Raw genomic sequence first — 15669 nt, 5'->3', positions numbered from 1 at the left:
AATGGGGTTATTAACACCTGTTCAATATTTAGAAAAATAGTGTACCAGCTTTGTGCGGTGATTATAAAATGCTCCGTGCTCACGCTTCATAAACCCAAATCGTCTACAAAATACAAACAAATACAAACGGTGTATTAGCGCTCGCTTGGAAATGAATGGAAATGATCTTCATCTCTCCTTGTCTTTACCGCTGTCTTAAGAACAGTGAGTGGCATAAAAGCAAGAAAGCAAGAAATAAACAGGAACAAAGCAAGCCAAAAGCAAGCAAGCAACCAAACAATAAGGAAGAAAGAAAGAAAGAAAGAAAGAAAGAAAGAAAACCTCTTTATACCTTTGGAATTCCCGGGCGATCGAGCCAGTCAATATAAATAGCACTGAGGGTGAGGCCTTTTCTGAAACACAATGGCACAAGTGTTAGTATTATTCTTATTATTGTAGCAGTGACTGTTATTGCCCAAGGCACCCTGTGAAAACATGGCCCTGGGAAAATATCATTATGGTCATGGAGAACTAAGCACTTTAAGCCAACACCTCAAATATAAAGTAAGTCACACCCACCTTGCCACACAAAAACAAGCATACGAGCCGGCATGTACCGACAAGGCAAGGCAGACTGGTATGTATATGTGCATATAAGCTAGCGTGTGAGTGTGTCTGTGCAGCCGAGGTGAGTCTGGGGTGGATTCTTGGCGCAGGCGTGCGCAAACTGCAACAGGGAGCGACACACAGTCAAAGAGCCGCTCTGCAAATATACACACGCATAAAAGTGAGTGTGCACAACACTCTGTAAGCTCTCCGTATTGTGTATGCAAACATTAATGCATACAGAGCACACACCAAATCCGGGAATAAGTACCCCCTACTACACCCTCTGCCAAGCATATGGCATTTAATTGTTCTAAATGTTCCCCATAAGTAAAGTCTGACTGATTGATTGGCTGGTGCTGAAAGGAAAATTTCATATTACAATTATGGATATCAATCTGTGATGTTTCATGCACTTTAGGCGCTATCTTGTGAAGCAAAACTGTAATTTACATTTTGGGTGTTTGCACTTTCCCTCAGCCTGCCTCTTCTACTTCAACTTCAATTAGTGCTTCCTTACATTTCCCAGAATGCCTTTCAGCAGCCCCCCAGGGAATGTTCCTGAACTTATTGCGATCAGTATGTGTAGGTGGAGAGGCTACACAACAGCCAAAGTGATAGAGATAGCTCAGGAACAGCAAAAAAGCGATTGTTTTCTCGTTGCAAAAAGCAAGCAGCGCACTCAAAATGCAACATGTCTTTTGGCTGCATCGCATTGTGGTCTGCTGAGACTACAGTCACAGCAAAAAAAACAAAAACAAAACAAAAAAAAAGCTCTTTGCCTCCTCTACAGTGGATTTCTCCTGGTATTGAATGCTTGTTTTTAATAGTTTAAAAAAAAAATGGGCCCCAAAATGCAAGGTACATCGCCAGGAGCTGTTTTTCCAACAGTGTTAAAATGTTTTAGGGTGGATCCTTCTTTTAAAAATAAACACGACAGCACTTACACACACAAACGAGCACGCGCACGCACACAGTGGCCGTGACCCTCGGCAGTGTGTGTCTATTCTCATCCTAATCCCTGCTCTTCTGGGGGGCTGTTTACTGAAAGAGGCATCAGACACAAATATTGACCGTCCCCCGTGCACTCTCCCAACTCCCCCTCTCTTTAATTCAATCAGTCTCTGCTAGGCCAGCAGCACACTCCACACGGCAGGAAGAGAGGGGAAAAAAAAAAAAAAAAAACAGACAAAAGGGTGCTGACGGAGAGAGGAGTAAAGGGATAGGGGAGAGAGTCCGCGAAGGGAGGAGGAGGATAGAGACGATAAAAGGCGAGGCAGAGTGAAAGAGAAAGAGAGAGAGAGAGAGAGAGAGGGGGACAGAGCGAAGAAGAGGTTAATGAGGCAATCAGAAGAAAGAGAGAATGGAATGATTAGCCGAGCAAGTGGAGAAGGTAGGGAGAAAATTAGAGAGGAGGAGAGCAGGAGGCGAGCAGGAGGAGCAGTTATCCTTTTACACTTCAATTAATGCGAGAGTGGATGAGACTGCTCTCTTAACAGGATTGGCGTTGGGAGCTTTCACTGGCTACTTTTCCACAGCAGGGCCTGGGTAGTCTTTGCAGCACCAGGCCAAATCACGACCTCCGTAACAGACTAAAAAACCAGCTTTCATACATGTGACATTAACCCGCGTTGACAAATCACCTAAACTGGCAGAAAGTTGGAAGGAGAACCTCTAAGACAGAAATCTGTTTTTACAAAAGTCATTTGTTTTGTCTTGAGCTGGAAACCAGGCTACCAGTATTAGACCCTAAGCCAGCGTAGGTTTACTCCTCTAATCATTATTCATTATTCATAATATTCAAGACTAAGCATTACTCATAGCCACTTACATACCTCGCCATGTCGGGAAAGGTAATCAGCAACATTCGCAAGAAATCCTGCCCGAAAACACAAAAAGGAGAGAGACAGAAATGGAGGGAGTCGGGGAGGGGGGAGGAAAGAGGGAGAGAGGAAAAAATAACAAGTTAAAAAAAAAAAAAAAGAGAGAGGCATACCTGAAGTCACTGGTACAAGGTCAGAGTGTTTATAAAACATCCATTACTTAGTGGGAAGACCCTGCCTGCCACTGTAGAAAAAGAGGCCAGGTGGGACCCGTCACCCGCAGACATGGACGAGCTTACTTACATGTACACACACACACACACACACACACACACACACATATATACATATACACAGAGGCAGGTGTGATCGCTCAGCCGCACAGCCCCGGCAGAATAAACATGTGCGGCTGGGCTGATGTATGGGCATTAATCTGAAATACTACTGGAGCACTTTCGACCACTGTCCTGCAGCACTGTTGTAATCAGAGTTACATTCACCCACCAACTCTTTTGTGAAAATTAATAATACATCAAAGAGAGACAGACAGATCAGGTTAAAGGAATTCTCCAATCAAAAATGATGTTTTGTCTGTCTGTATTACTTATTTCTGTATTCCTGTTTTTTTATTCTTAATTCTGTATATGTGTTTAACTCTGAAAATCCAATAAAAAGAGATGTTTTGTATTATATATACTCACCCTGAGTTAGACAGATAGATAGGTAGATAGATAGGTATACTTTATTGATCCCAAACTGGGAAATTCACAATGAAAGTCTGATGAAAAAAAAAACAACAAATTCTCCAACTGTTTTGACTCAAATTCTGACTCACCAGAAGTGGTTTATTTAGCTATTTTTTTGTGTGATTACACTGGTTTGGGATGTGCTGAATGTACAGTTGGTAAGCCAAGATGTGGATTATGCCGCATGAGGAGTCTGAGAATCTGAAACCGGCTTCTCCATATCCTTTTTGTTGCTGTTTGTTAACGTCACCAATCAACTCCATCACATACCAGAGGAATCTTTGTTATTTCTAAGGCATGTGGTTACAATTTTTCCTCGTCAAATTTTCAAGACTACTCAGTGGGTAAATTATACAGAATATAAAGTCAGATAATTTTGGGGTGAAGTACTCCTTTAATACACACAAAACTCATGTGAAGCTTCACACTACAGCCTCCACCTGAGATAGTATGAGCTGCCCGTGGTATTTCTTCACAAATAATCTGAAGAAGTCGATGAATGGCTGTTCTCCCACTTGACTGGCGAGGAACCTGAGGAGGAAATAGCCCTGAACAGAGCAGGAGACACACAAACATTATCCATCAAACACAATAAATAGGAAGTTTATAGCCACAACTAAATCTATTACAACTGCTGGTCCATACAGACCCAATAAAGAACAGACCGATGGAAATGAGTATGCTGGCCCAAACAGAAGACGGTATTTATTTCTAGAAAAAAACATCTGAAAAAGTTTTTCAGTTGGAATTTAAAGAATAAAGGTAATTTTTTGCCAATAAACTCAAAGCAATTGAATAAAATCGCATTTTTTTAGATTAAAGTCAAAATTTTGAGACTATATAGTCAAAGGTATTTTGAATATAGGTGTTGAAAAAAAGGGAGAGATGTCCTCTAACCAGGGTTATTGTGTTATATTCAGGCAAACAGCATTACATTACTTATAATTATTATTATTGACTCCTTTCTTCTTTCCTTCTCTCCTTACTTGAGTCCTTTATTCCTTCTTTCTTCCTTCTTTCCTCATTTCCTTAAGTCCTAGCCTCACCGCTAACTCACCTTGAGGTAGTGGACTTGCATGAAGGTTTTGTCAGGGTTGAGAGCGTGTTTGACCACCGATGAGCCAGACTCGCTGACCTGACCGGTGTTCTCCATATTGGGCCTGTAGAGGGAAGGATAAATACATCAGAGACAGTCAGGCAGACAGAAAAACAAAAACACTCTGGGCTGAAGTTAGAAAACTTATGTACAGAGTTTGCATTTACCCTTGCCTACAGTCATTTGAGTAGCTTTTCTGGAAAACCACAGTCAGAGTACTACGTCAGCAACACTAAATTCAGCCACTCTCCTGGTCCTTTCTATGGCGAACACACTGTCAAGCTGCCATATTTTGCTCAAGGGAGGCAAGAAATCAAGCTTCAGATTTATAATGGCATGCTATAGTGTTTATACGACCTCACAGCACTACGCTCTGACTTTACTACCCATGACTCACTGAGAGAACATATAATGCACACAAAAAACGCACCTCTTTTCTTCTATAGACACAAAGGAAGCACACTGCTGCTTTTTCTTTTTTTTCCCTCTTTCACACACACACACACACACACACACACAAATCATTCTTTGACTGCCATAAACACACACACCAACACACATAAAACCAATAAAAACCAAGCAAACAGAGCGCTGACGTGGGATGCTGTGCAATGATAGTTTCAGTTAGCTGGTATTGATCAGGCTGAGCAGATTAACTCAGTGTGCCAATAGGAAAGCCTTGAAGGATCACCCTCCTGCCAAGTCGATACACCAGGCGCCTGCCTCACCAATCAATACACCCTTCATCACCAGCCTGCGCTTTTACACGGGACTGCCTCATGACAGAGCCAAACACACACACACATATGCACATACACAGACTAATGCACTTGCTCGCACACGATTGCTGGGAAACTTGGGAAGCGCTTGATTTACCTTCTCTTGCATGTTAGCTGTCAACTTGTGATGAACACAGGGGTGCTCACCAAGTGGTTCAAATACAGCATTTGATTGAATTTATCTGAGTCTTCGGCCAGACACGGCGGACAGAAAAGGTAGAACGGGAAGAGACGGAGGGACATTAAAGAAGGCGCGGAGGAGGGTGGAGAGTGGGAGACAAGGGGGAGGAATGGAGAAGAGGAGACTGCGGGGAATGTTTGGTCTGCTTAGTGGACTGAGAGAGAGGAAGTCATCGGCTTCCTGGAATTTCTAAATTCTGCTAGACGGCTCTTTCAGGGACTCTCTTCATGTGTATGAGTGTGTTCCTCTTTCCTGTGTGCAAGCATGTATACACGTGCCACAGTACCTGGCTTTGTAAATTACATTACAGCTGTATTATAAATTCCAGTATCGTTTGTCTGATTTGGGCAAACACATTTCCAAACCACATCTTAGTGAAGATTCTCACTGATTGTACATTACAGCCAACAGACCTTGTGCGGTCCACCCATGTTCATCATTGTTTTTGTGTTTGAGAGGATACTCCTAATTCACTATCTTTTACTGTGAAAAGAAAAATATAAGTTGATTGCGTTTTTTCATTCAAAATTGTTGGAACAGAACAAGCTATATACATCAATATAGTCAATACCAATATGAATCTTAATACAAGAATCATAATACAGATGCAGGCGCAAAACAGGGTCAGCTTTCCAGACAGGCCTGTCTTAAGTTTTTTAACAAAAGGCCACACTTGTTTTGTTCTGTTGTTAATTTGACAGTTGTCAAAATATGAAAAAGGTCAGAAAAATGCCAACTTTCAGAATCAGCAAAACAAACAGTGGCAAAAATACTTCTTGGACTGATACGGCCATTGTTTTTTAAAGCAAATATGTGCCAATGCTGATGTTCTGCTGATATATCAATTCAACGCTGCCAAATACACAGATTTGGAAGACTTACAGAACCCTTGCTAGACACTGCTCTGGAAGTGGGAAGACAAAAAAAGCAAGACAGTGGCATACGTGTTGCCTAGAAACATCACATGGATAGAGATAGGTCCTTGTAAAAAAAAAAAAAAAACACATGGGAATTGACGACAAAACAATTCTGCAAAGCATAGTGGGTCACAGCAGACAATTACATTACATAAAAAAAATTGTTTGTCTTAGCTGTTGCTGAAATGACTCATCTGCTTGCCCTTAAAATGTTCTTTGCGCATCATGGCTGTAATTTTTCTTTTTGCCGTGACATTCATTTTTAGACGGCGGATTTTGTCAAGCTGCCCTCCATCCAGTCTCCTTCTGTCAGTAGTGCCTCTGTCTTTCTGCTACAGGTGATAAGATAGAATGGACTCCTTTTAAGACAGCAGGATGTGCTGCATCCCTGAGAAATATGTGTGTCTGTGTGTGTGTGTGTATGAGAGTGTATTTAAAACTGAGGATCAAGGAGAGAAAGAGGGACTGGGGCAAGCGAGAAAAAACTATGACAAAACATGTATTTCCAGAAAGAAATCATGTCTGTTAAGTGCGTCAGAGACTCCGATGGCAGCATGTGGAGGGGAAAAATGTTGATCCATCACTGCCATGTTAAACAAAGGAGCCCCGCCCTTCTCCCTGTCCACACTGGGGATGTATGGATGGGTAAATCCTTGTCTGTCTTTTCCTGTAAATCCCCGCCTTCTCTTTTTGTCAGGGATGATTTACTACAGCTTTAAGAGGAATCGCTGCTCGCTGCCTTAGAGAATCACACAATAGCTCAATGTATTTCAGAATAAATGGTGCTCTTATCTAACTTGTAGGCCGTGTGTGTGTGTGTGTTTGCAGCCATTCATGCACCTGTGTGTGTGTCTGCGAGTGAGTGAGAGAGAGCAGGAGGAAATCATGAGCTATTACTGACAGAACTTAATGTCAGGCGCACACACACACACACACACACACACACACACACGCACACAGAGACACACAGAGGTTTATAGCTTCGTGAGCCATATCCTGACAAATTACACTGGGTTGACTGTGGAAACCGGATAAGGTAGAGCAACGCTCCCAGCAGCCCAGTAAATCAGCAGGGAGAATGGCGTCTGGCCCAGGCTGCCCTAAATATAACTCATCTGAAATGGACTGATAAACACTGGCCACTGGGGCCCCTGCTGGATCACGGGTGTCGATAGTAACCCACTGAACTTGGAAGGTACAACCTGCCATTTAGCCTGTTTGCATATGGGAGTGTGTGTTTGTGAGCATATGTTGCTGAGGAAGCTGTGTGTGTGTGTGTGTCCATACATCCCACTGTGCTTCCCCTCCCTACCAGGTCCTCTCTAATATTGCCCTGTGCATTGTGACGGCCAGATTGTGTTTATTCTTATGCTGTTTTCCCACAAATGTAACAGTGCACCATGGAGCCAGATCAGGACTTGGCCATACAGACAGTCTAGCCCACATCAATAGGGCTGCTGTGGCCTGATCCCAAGCACGGAGTAAATAGGGTGATGAGTTACATCTGACCTTCCAGTGCCCCTCATTTTTAAAGCCAGCATTTATGTTTGTGATATTGGGAGAATAACACAAACAAGGGCATACTGACGGCTAAAAGAAAAACAAGACAAAAAAAAAAACAAAAAAACAATTGCACTTCCAGTCCACAACTATTAATGTTACCAGCTAAACCTAAATACCATTCAGTCATCAGGCTAATGTGTTAATGAGGCTTCTTTATGCCCCAACATGCTGTGTTAGTGCTGCAGGAGTGGTGAGGATTACCAAGATTTCCTTCAGCTCTCGCTTTTGTTTTTAGTTGTATTCTCAGGAGTAAGACATTTTCAGACCAAATGCGTGATCAACCAAAATGTGTGAGCGCACGCATGTGTGTACATGTTTTGTTTGCATTTTTCAGATGTTAGTTTCCAATTGTTGATTGAACCCTGTCAGGAATAGAGAAACCTAACCCTGATCTTCCTAATCGCCCATGAGTCTGCCTCATAGGGGAACACCCTGATGGACTGCTAGACAGACAGTACATGTTTAACCCTTTCACTCATGCTCAGCCTCATATTTCAAGACATACACAGCTTGACAGAAATGGATGAGACCATATTTAACCTTCCACAACTGAACTGCACAACATTACAAAAAAAAAAAAAAAAAAAAAAAAAAAAAAAAAAGAATTTTTGGGCTAAACATGACCTATATCTATTGGATGCTCTTGACCTAAAGTGGCCATTAATTCAATCAAAATATGTCCTGTGTAAAAAATATTGATTCATACTGAGGAATGAGCTTTACATGAAACATTCCTCCCCAAAAATGTCTCTCGTGGACAAGGACGAGGCCATCTAAAACCAAAGTGATTAGAGTAGTTAATGACATGAAAAGAGTCCACTGCATCATTCATGTTCTCTGGCTCAAAAGAAATCTACTGTTATACATGTTCATGCGCATACATGCACATCACTGGCACACAAATCCAATATGCCAAAATCAAAATTCAAAATAAAGCCAGGCTGACTTGTGATTACAAAAAATAAATGCAAAAACAAACAAACAAACAAGAAAATAAACAAAGATGACAGTACATAACAATAGCTAGTAGGTGATTTGTTATTTTTTAACAGGGGGATGGGAGCAGGGGGCTTGGTCTGGGGTGTTTTGTCAGCTGCACAGATGCTACTGAATGATCACAGAAATATGAAAGTAATATTATAGGAGTACACCAGGCAGCAGGGTGCCTCTGATTTGTTTATGTGTCTATGATCCTCTTGCTGTTCTGCGACTGGGCAGACAAGGCTAACATATTCAATTAAATAACACCCCTGCCCCTACAGTCTCTCTGCTAGTAGGGGGAGGAGAGGGAGGATGGCAGGTTGAAAGGGGGATGCTTATGGTTATTTTTCTAACGAGGGAAATGGCATCCATTCTCAAATTGCCTACTGACAGTAACTGTTTCATAATGTCTCCTAAGGTTATATTCTTTCATTATGGCCACATCAGCTCAACATATGAAACAGAGAGGTTTATCTTTATTGCAAACAGGCACTCGACCTCCCACCTGTCTTGAAAACACATTCTTGTTTTGACTTTGCCTTTGGCTGGCCTGCTGTTGAGCTAACTAGCTAATAGTCTAATGGTCATGATGTAAGTGATCCGCTGGGCTGCTGATGAAATGGTCAGGAGGAGGAGGGGGCTGGGGCACGCAGGCGTTTTGTGGTGTTGAGAGTGCAGGACGCTGCAGTGCATTTTGGGGTTTGTAGTATTCGCACTGAACATCAAAATCACAATCAAAAGTCATCACGCAGGCTGAACATCATTGTGCCCACAGGCCTAGAGCTTGACATTATGTGGCCGAAAGGTAAGAGACAGTGTCAAGCTCAGTGCTTTCACTGTTATGAAACATACTGCTAGACGTGTCAAGTTACAGAAGCAGAAATCTCTGCCAAACCATTTCAACTGATAAAGATAACCTAAGCACAAGAGCAAAGTATCCTTGATGTTTTATGCGCAGCCTTTTCACTGACATACAGTGCAGGAGAGCTGATTTGGAATCAAAACACCATTCATTTGTAAGTGTTTCTACCGTGTAATGACAACACATTATTAAGGAAGTGACACAGTTAGAAGCTGGTGGCAAGTAGAAATGCCATGAAATCAATAAAACATTGATTTGCTGTTATGCTCTGCACAGCCTCTCACAACCATGAATGTCAACAGCAAACCATGCTGTAAGTGTCATCTCCAGTGAAGAGGCTTTTTATTTAAAAAAAAAAAAAAAAAAAAAAAAAAAAAAAATCACAAGTACAGCATGAAGGGCGCTGTGAACATTTCTAACCTGAAACAGTTAACCCTTGGCTGGGATTTGAACTTGTAATCCCTCTGGTGATACTATGATTTCACCCTGGATGAAACAAACTGGGTGTGGGTCTCACACTGTCAGGATGAGGAGGAGAATGTGTGTTTGTCTGTTCGTGTGCCCAGTGTGCTTGTGTGTTAAGCCTGCCCGAGACATGACAGTACAGTGCACCTGAATATACCTTGCAGCCACACCTGCCACACCTGTATCCTTGGAACGCATGTACACCACACTCACTTGTATGCGCGCGCGCACACACACACACACGCACACACACACACACACAAAACAATAACTACTATGCATACCATAACCTAAACACATCATCTGTACCTAACTAATCCCCACATCAAATAGTTACAGGGAAATTTGTGCAAACATGCTCTCCCTTCCCTCAAAATCCAAGGGCAGAGCAGTGCTGAAAACAAAAAATCATTCTCTGAATAAATAAATGAGGAGAACAAAAAAAAAACTTGCAACTTTCACTAAGCTTGGCAGCTAAAGTGCTCTGACATTTCCACTGAGTGTAAATCTAGGTCACTTTGCAGGTATACAGAACATTTCCTGGTTCAGTGTGGGATTCTTCTGATAAATCGACAGGATGTCACTGGGAGGGATTAGTCACCCCATCACTTTTTTATACAGAAACCTGTTGTAGTATTAGGAGCAACAATTTGCCAGCATTACCTCAAACAGACTATTACCGGTGGCTGTGCTGAATCATATCTGATCTGTGTAAAGAGCCTGTGCATTACTCACATAAATGCCATGAATAGTCACTGCACCAGAGTTTCCATTTACTTTGAGTGCCAGCGGTCCAATGCATATAATGAGAGGCTAGGTTAACGGAGGAGTATCAGTGAAAATCAATCCGAAAAAAAAAAAAAAAAAAAATGTACACCTGCTGTGGAGTGCATGAAATGCTGTACAATGAGGCCCTTCAGTTGGAGTATAGTTCTCTACCTGTGTTGAATGCACCACCCACTCCCCTCTCTTTTTTCCTCCTGCATCTCTACAATATAACACAAAATAGTGCAAAAGTCTTCAAAGACAGCATTTTTCACGATTTTTCATTTTTATGGCTGGTACCATTGCAAAATGGTTAACCAGGCAGACAGACTAGTGTAGGGAGAACATGCCTGCACGCTGACTGTGAAGCGGTGTGGTGAATGATCTACTTATATTTAAGGTTTAACTTAGGGGAAAACAGCCAGTTAGCATTTGGGGTCAACCGATATAGCTGTCAAAGACGTGCAGCTTTTTTACACTATACAACTTATCCCAAAGAGCCAAACAGCTCTAGCAGCAAATGCGATGTTAAAAGGTTGCTTGTTTCTTTTTATTGTATCTGCAATGACTGTTTTAATTGTTTCTGCTTATTTGAGCTGTGTTTTTACTGACAGGTGCTGCAACCACTAAGTGACAGACCTGAGGATCTGAAGCTCCTCCTCTGAGTTCTGCAGCTCGTCCGAGAGTCTTCTCCACCTCAGCAGTGCCTTCAGGTTCGACTGCTCCTCTGTCTGTTGTGGGGAGAGCTGGAGGAGACAGACAGACGGACAGAGAGACAAAAGATGGTATAAAGGAAATAGTGGGAGGTGGGGGAATGTAAAGGATGGAAAATAGAAAAAAAAAGTTTCGACAGGCAGAATATAGACAGGAACAGATTAATGACTGACTAAATGAAAAGATAAAGACAGCGTGATGTCATGATAAAGCAGCAGCGTGTCACCATGTCTTGTTAGATTCCTTTGGGAAGCAATAACAAGTCTGCCTTTAACTGTTCCCCTCCACCCAAAGCCCATATCATAAAAGTGAGAAGATTAAAGAGCACAGACACAAGAGAACATTTCTGGGTAATTCTAGACGGTATGGGAAAGCATGTAGGAAAAAAAAAGTGTACGCACATGAACCCCCTGATTAGACATGAAACAAACGTGTGCGAACATGAAACTCCCCCACCACCTCTGCCACCACAGGCACACACATCTTTAAGTACTCTGTTCCATGTTGCAATCAAATGTTTTGCACCGATTTAAACACTCCTCTTTTCTTCTGCTCTTGGCTCATTTTACTCCGCAGGTATTCCTAATTAGCTGGCGACCAGTCTCCTCGTGGTGCAGCCCTTAAAAGGACCTCAGTATGATGCAGACTCACACTGGCAGCAGCCCTTTCAGTACTTTGTCTCGTTGTTTTTCATTTCCCTTATTTTTGGAGGGGGAAGGAGGTGCCAGTAGTCCTGCTTCCACGGCTTTTGTTTGGTTGGGTTAAGTTCTTCTCTTATCTTTTGGCAGTTTGCGGGGGGAAGCTCTGGGGCCCAAAAGCACATTGTGTGGTTGGCCTGGGCACCTCTCCATCCTTTTTCTCTGCCTGGCCAAAGTTCTCTGACCTTTTAGATATTGTTTTTGTATCATGTTTTTAGTGAATAACGTTTTACATTTAAACTTGGATTGCCATCTTCTGTTATTGCTGGCTTCCCCGGACGGAATCATGGTTTCACTGCAGTCATAATAACCAATAGCAACCAACAGAGCATCCGAACAACACATTAGAAAGCGGCTTTCCCTGGGATGACCTTCTCGAGATGGCCACAGAAAGCTCAGCTTGTTAAAGATGGCTACAGTAGTGCATATCAGAACTCATACTGTCATCTCATAGCATTATGCTGCTGTCATCTGGTGTCAGAGTTATCGGGTACACAAGATTCCCACCAGGGAGTAGCACCTGAATGCTGTCCGACGATGGCTGTCCGAATTGGAGAAAATGGGGCTCTAGATGCAGCAGGGATTATGCAACATATGAGGCAATTACTCTTTCCAACATGGCTGAACAGAGCACAGAGACAGAAACTGCATACAATGAAGCCGAAAATGAACCACGAGCAAAAATTTAAGACACACATATTCCTTAGTAACTACAGTGCCACAGCATTCAATTCGCTGTAGTATTTACACAAATATCTCCTGAAATAATCAAAGACTGCCTGTTGAGTACAGCGTTATGCAGCACTAATGTCTTCATTGGATGGTTCAGATTCTCCCAATTCTGGGTTTGCGACCTTAGACGTACAAATCGAACTGCATTCATGTGCTTCAGAACTCTGATCAGAAATATTGGTGTCATTTGCCAGGGTAGCTTTAGCCAACAATTGTGGGTTTTTACTGGTCCACAAAAAAACCCACAATTGCCATTCACAATTCTGTACTGTGGGCAGCCTTTTTCAAATGTCATAAATCGGCCATTAATGTTTCATCTAGAATCCCAATTCACCTGACTTTATCACATGACTTGGTAGGGTGTTCATGTGCGCCTCCTGCTGGGAAACAGAATACACAATAAACCCGACGCCGCATGAACCGGGCATTAGTCTACCTGGCGTGGCCATGCAAAGACGATGATCCCAACTTTATTTTCACAAAATGACTGAACAGCAAACTGAATCCCTCGAGACAGACTTCCTGTACCTGCTGTGCTCGAGCCCAGATGATGTCCTCCAGGTAGGTTGCGAAGCCCTCGCTGATCCACTCCTCCGTCCAGTCTCTGGCTCCTATAGCCAGGCCGAACCAGGAGTGGGCAATCTCGTGGCACAGTCTGGACCCACACAGAGACCGGCCGCTCTCGCCTGAACCAGGAGTACCGCCATGCAACACACTCTGTGACAGGAAAATGATGTGGGGACTATATGGGGAGAGACAGAGAATAGGGGTGAAGGAGAGTCGAGAAAGAGAAGGATGAAGGCAGATAGAAAAGATAAAAGGAAGGGATGGGATGAAAAATGACAGAAGGAATGCACTTTTATCACACAGTCTGATTTTATGGCTTCCTCTCCTCCTCTTCCATGTCGTTTCCCGGCATCTTCACTTCAAGGCCAAAATGAAATGCCTGAAATTGTCATAATTTCTCACATTAAAACATAATTATAAACCTAGGCCATACCTTTTTTCAGAGCTGTTGTATGCAGGGCAGAATGAAAGATGACAGGCAAGAGAGAGGGAGTGGCATATCACAAAGATTGAGAAATACAGCCCAAGCTTGATCTTAGCCACATCCATAAATCTTCCAGATAAATGTATAGACAGAAACTCTAAATGTCTGTAATCACTGTTTATGAACAATCGAGTGTTTTAACCACACCTTTCTCTCATAAAGTGAAAGGCCAATGTGGTGTAACTGCTGAGATACAACACGCACTGCACACTACTCACAAAGAATAAAAGGATCTGTTGTGTGCATCTCGACAGCATGCACATACAGCACCTTGTGTTTGTCTCTGTGCATGCTTATATGCTTGTGTATAAAATGCAGATATGAACTGTAAATGCGTAAAAAAGCCTGACAGTGCATTCAGTGGTGCAGACATTCACGGTATTTTTCTATAGAAGGGTACTTTAACCGGCTGTGTGTGTATGTGTGTGTGCGTGTGGTGTTGCTCAACAAACATTCAACAGCCTCATTAAGCCTTTCAGCCTATAAGAACAATTTATCAAAGCTCTGAGCCAAGAAGAATTGAAGAGGAAATAACAAGGCGCTGAGCAGTTACATTCCAATATAATGGTTAGCAAATGTGAGTGAGTAAATACTGTACTGTATAGATGAAGCTTTCCACTAATGTCCATTTTTGATAAAATAACCCACATTAAGATCATTGTTTCACCCGTCAACATCCCCTTTCTTCTTGATCAAGATACATTTCAGGCTCGGTGAGGATTTGGAAACCTGATGCTGGCGATTAGAGAACAGTAAACAACCGCTGACATGAGACAGGAGCCTCACATTTCATTCAGACTACTGTAATAGTGACACCGAGTGTGCTACAACCTTAGCTCTTCATAAGACTAGAAATTGTGATTTTCTTGTATTGGACCTATTCTGAATCACAAATCTGGCATTTCCCATATTTTCCACATGAGCAGAACCACACTAAAAGGTGAAAAAATAATGTTATTACCAACTATTTTAACAACTGTAACACATTTTTTCCAGCCTTAAAGGCTATTTTTGATATTATGTGAGCCCTGACGGAAGTGTCCACTCAAATCTGAGACAGACTCTCATAAACACAGACAGGGGAGATGTGTGACTTTTAACTGTGTGACAGCACAGGCAAAACAAACACCAACAGGAGCACTCTGTCAAAGCCAAGGTCATGGCTGAAGACTTTTCTGGAGCATTCTTTACTTCTGTCTTATGTAACAGGCCCTGCGTGCCACGAGGGGCTCAGGGCTCACTGTGCGTGAGAGAGGCAGGCTATTCTTCAGCAGAAGAATGGGAGAAGGGTCAGAGAGGTGCGAATGAATGGGTTCTCTCTCTCTCCTGGCTCATATAACAGCATAGGACTGTCTGGAGCTCCTTTCAAACTCTCTAAAACTTTAGTGTCTTCAACACTGTTGACTTGACATGAGGAAAATTTATGACAAACTGCAGAAAACACACAGAAACACTTCAAAGGATTCTGCTAGGGGACATGCCACACCCACTACCGGTACAAATATGCTCATGACCCATCTACTGTACATTACAAAACAAATCACAGCTGAATGCACCTGCAGTTTTGGTGATTTTCATGATGCAGCAGAGAAAATTTGACACTTCTTCATATTATGAAACCATTACAAAGCCATTATAAAACCATTATTATAAAAGCCACTGGATCATTTAAAATGCACTGTCATCAGGGTAAAAACAATTTTCTTAGTTT

The 15669-nt window shown here is 42.4% G+C and overlaps 1 protein-coding gene across 4 annotated transcripts in view; it reads right to left on the bottom strand.

Annotated features, from left to right (window-relative positions):
* aopep (aminopeptidase O (putative)) overlaps window positions 1-15669 on the bottom strand; it is an 81842-nt gene that overhangs the window by 46429 nt on the left and 19744 nt on the right. For all 4 annotated transcript variants that reach the window (XM_030060117.1, XM_030060119.1, XM_030060116.1 and 1 more), the window contains exons 7-12: window positions 13436-13649; window positions 11403-11509; window positions 4212-4314; window positions 3595-3702; window positions 2421-2464; window positions 332-392 (exon numbers count right to left, since the gene is read on the bottom strand). In XM_030060117.1, the coding sequence (XP_029915977.1) occupies window positions 332-392; window positions 2421-2464; window positions 3595-3702; window positions 4212-4314; window positions 11403-11509; window positions 13436-13649 (637 nt within the window). The remainder of the gene's footprint in view (window positions 1-331; window positions 393-2420; window positions 2465-3594; window positions 3703-4211; window positions 4315-11402; window positions 11510-13435; window positions 13650-15669) is intronic.

The sequence above is a fragment of the Myripristis murdjan genome, chromosome 9, assembly GCF_902150065.1.
Source record: "Myripristis murdjan chromosome 9, fMyrMur1.1, whole genome shotgun sequence".
Classification (NCBI taxonomy): domain Eukaryota; kingdom Metazoa; phylum Chordata; class Actinopteri; order Holocentriformes; family Holocentridae; genus Myripristis; species Myripristis murdjan.
The sequence above is the reverse complement of the archived record's forward strand: the minus strand, read 5'-3'. Positions and strand labels throughout refer to the sequence as shown.